General features: G+C 48.7%; 1 protein-coding gene across 1 annotated transcript in view; it reads right to left on the bottom strand.

Annotated features, from left to right (window-relative positions):
• Positions 1-332: 332 nt before the first annotated feature.
• Positions 333-3,895, bottom strand: part of dysf (dysferlin, limb girdle muscular dystrophy 2B (autosomal recessive)) — a gene marked incomplete in the record, with an annotated part of 244,093 nt that continues 240,530 nt past the window's right edge. The window contains 2 exon segments of the mRNA XM_031793059.1: positions 333-1,473; positions 2,488-2,635. Coding sequence (XP_031648919.1) covers positions 1,414-1,473; positions 2,488-2,635 — 208 coding nt within the window.

Raw genomic sequence — 3,895 nt, 5'->3', positions numbered from 1 at the left:
GAATTAGAGGGAGAGAGAGAGAGAGAGAAAAAGAGAAGGAGGGATGAAAGAGGAATTAGAGGGAGGGAGAGAGAGAAAAAGAAGGAGGGATGAACGAGGAATTAGAGGGAGAGGGAGAGAGAGAAAAATAAGGAGGGATGAAAGAGAAATTAGAGGGAGAGGGAGAGAGAGAGAGAGAGAGAAAAAAAGAAGGAGGGATGAAAGAGGAATTAGAGGGAGAGAGAGAGAGAAAAAGAAGGAGGGATGAACGAGGAATTAGAGGGAGAGGGAGAGAGAGAAAAAGAAGGAGGGATGAACGAGGAATTAGAGGGAGAGAGAGAGAGAGAAAAAGAAGGAGGGATGAACGAGGAATTAGAGGGAGAGGGAGAGAAAAAGAAGGAGGGAGAGACATTAAAGGAGATGGGGAATGAAAGTGAACGGGGAGAGGGTTCAGTACTGGGGCGAGACCAGGGTAGGAACACACAGACACACAGACTGAACTCTCTAATTGAATTTTATAGTATTATTTTTGCAGATGATTGATGGAAAAGTGTTGTGCCATGAACAGAATAGGATGCCAGTGACAGTTACCAGGCTACGTAGTGGGAGATTTCAAAGATCAGACGAGGAGATGTGGGGAAGTCATTTGTTGATGTGTTGCAAAATTCTTTCTCTCGTTTCCTCTCTCATTTAACTTTAACACGTTAGTCGCACACGAACGGTCAAACGTTTTTAGACACACCTCCTCATTCCAGGGTTGTTCTTTATTTGTACTATGTTCTACATTGTAGAATAATAGTGAAAACATCAAAACTATGAAATAACACATATGGAATCATGTAGTAACCAAAAAAGTGTTAAACAAATCAAAACGTATTTTATATTTGAGATTCTTCAAAGTAGCCACCCTTTGTCTTGATGACAGCTTTGCACACTGTTGGTACGAAAAACCTGTGAATGAGTAGGTATTTTCTAAAACCTGTGAATGAGTAGGTATTTTCTAAAACCTGTGAATGAGTAGGTATTTTCTAAAACCTTAGAATGAGTAGGTATTTTCTAAAACGTTTGACCGGTTTGTGTATACCGGATGCTTGAATCCAGAGCAATTAGGGTTAAGTGCCTTGCTCAAGGGCACATCGGGAGATTTTCCACCTAGTCGGCTCAGGGATTTGAACCAGTGACTTTTCAGTGGCTGCTAACACTCTTATCAGCTCGGCTACCCTGCCACCCTCCTGCTCCTCTTCTTCTCTCTTCTAGGTTATTCAATCAGTTGTTCTTTTCTTTGGCTTTTCTCTTCCTCTGTTGTCTTCCTCTGTTGTTTTCCTCTGTTGTTTTCCTCTGTTGTTTTCCTCTGTTGTTTTCCTCTGTTGTTCTCCTCTGTTGTTTTCCTCTGTTGTTTTCCTCTCCTTGTCATCTTTTTATTTAGCTAGTTGTTCATTTAGTTCCTTTAGCAGGTCCACTGAACGGTCCGACCATCTTCATGGCTGCATAGTTCTAGATGTGAGAAGAGAGAGGGAATGAAATAACACTCTCACTCACACACACACACACACACACACACACACACACACACACCACACACACACACACACACACACACACACACACACACCCTCACACACACAAACACACACACTCTCACACACACACACTCTCACACACACACACAATCTCACACTCACACACACACACACACTCTCACACACACACACACACACACACACACACACACACACACACACACACACACACACACACACACACACACACACACACACACACACACACACACACACACACACACATTCAACATTTCTATCTTACGTTCAGAAAAAAATATTATCTGCATTGATTTTTTTATCCTCACCATTCATCGCTTATATTAGGAAACACAGACATACACCCACCCACCCCTACACACATCATCCCTTATATTAGGAAACATCTATCTATCTATCTTATATTAGGAAACACACTCTCACACTCACACACACACACACACTCTCACACACACACACACACACACACACACACACACACACACACACATTCAACATTTCTATCTTACGTTCAGAAAAAAATATTATCTGCATTGATTTTCTAATCCTCACCATTCATCGCTTATATTAGGAAACACAGACATACACCCACCCACCCCTACACACATCATCCCTTATATTAGGAAACACAGACATACACCCACCCACCCCTACACACATCATCCCTTATATAAGGAAACACAGACATACACCCACCCACCCCTACACCCATCATCCCTTAAATTAGGAAACACAGACATACACCCACCCATCCACCCACCCCTACACACATCCCTTATATTAGGAAACACAGACATACACCCACCCACCCACCCACCCCTACACCCATCATCCCTTATATTAGGAAACACAGACATACACCCACCCACCCCTACACCCATCATCCCTTATATTAGGAAACACAGACATACACCCACCCACCCCTACACACATCCCTTCATCAACTCACAGGGAAGGAGTAGAGGAAGACTCCGATGAAGAGGAAGAGGAAGAAGAGGAGGATGAAGAGGAGGATGAGGAATTTGTATCTCCCCCACAGGATGTACTTCAATGTCTTGTAGGGAGAGGAGAACCACAGGAACGATGTCTCAGGACGTCTAGAGAAAAGAGAGAGAGGAGGGAGAGAGAGGAGGGAAGGGAGGGAGAGAGGGAAGAGAGGGGAGGGGAGGGAGGGGAGAGAGAGGGGAGAGAGAGAGGAGAGAGAGAGGGGGGAGAGAGGGGAGAGAGAGAGGGGAGAGAGGGGAGAGAGAGAGGAGAGAGAGATGAGAGAGAGAGGGGAGAGAGAGGAGAGAGAGAGGGGGAGAGAGGGGAGAGAGAGGGGGAGAGAGGGGAGAGAGAGGGGGAGAGAGGGGAGAGAGGGGAGAGAGAGGGGGAGAGAGAGGGGGGAGAGAGGGGAGAGAGAGGGGAGAGAGAGGGGAGAGAGAGAGGGGGGAGAGAGAGATGGTAGAGGGGGGAGAGGGGGAGAGGGGGGAAGAGAGAAGGGGGAGAGAAAGGGGGGAGAGAGGGGAACGAGAGAGGGGGAGAGAGGGGAGAGAGAGGGGGAGAGAAAGGGGGGAGACCGAGGGGAGAGGAGAGCGGGGAGAAGGGAGAGAGGGGAGAGAGAGAGGGGAGAGAGAGGGTGGAGATAGGGGAGAGAGAGCGGGGAGAGAGAGGGGGGAGAAGAGGGGAGAGATGGGGAGATGAGGGGAGAGGAGGGGAGAGGAGGGGTGAGAGAGGGGAGAGAGACGAGGGGGAGAGGGAAGGCGGGAGGAGGGGGAGATAGACGGGGGAGAGATGGGGGGAGAGAGGGGAGAGAGGGAGAGAGAGGGGGGAGGGAGAGGGGTGAGAGGAGGAGGGGGGAGAGAGGGGAGCAGAGGGGGGAGAGAGGGGAGAGAGGGGGGAGAGAGGGGGGAGATAGGGGGAGAGAGAGGGGGGAGAGAGGGGAGAAGAGAGGGGAAGAGAGGGGGGAGAGAGGGGAGAGAGAGGGGGGGGGGAGAGAGAGGGAGAGAGAGGGGGGAGAGAGAGAAGAGAGAGGAGAGAGAGAGAGAGAGAGAAGAGAGAGGAGAAAGAACGAGACGAGAAGAGAAGGAGGAGAGAGAGGAGAGGAGGACAAGAGGAGAGAGAGAGAGAGGAGAGGAGAGAGAGAGGAGAGAGAGAGAGAAGAGCAGAGAAGAGGAGAACGAGACAGAGAGAGAGGAGAGAATAAGAGGAGAGAACGAGAGAGAGCAGGATGAGATAGAGGAGAAAGAGGATGGAAAGAGAGAGAGAGAGATAAAGACAAAAGAGAGCATTGAAGGAGAGTTAGAGAGGAACGAGCCTCCTGCCCAATGTATGACCATATTAGAGAGGACATATTTCCCTCAGATTACACAGATCCA

This window comes from Oncorhynchus kisutch, linkage group LG16, assembly GCF_002021735.2.
Source record: "Oncorhynchus kisutch isolate 150728-3 linkage group LG16, Okis_V2, whole genome shotgun sequence".
NCBI classification, from domain to species: Eukaryota; Metazoa; Chordata; class Actinopteri; order Salmoniformes; family Salmonidae; genus Oncorhynchus; species Oncorhynchus kisutch.
Note: the sequence above shows the minus strand (reverse complement) of the source record. Positions and strands in the feature narration are given on the sequence as shown.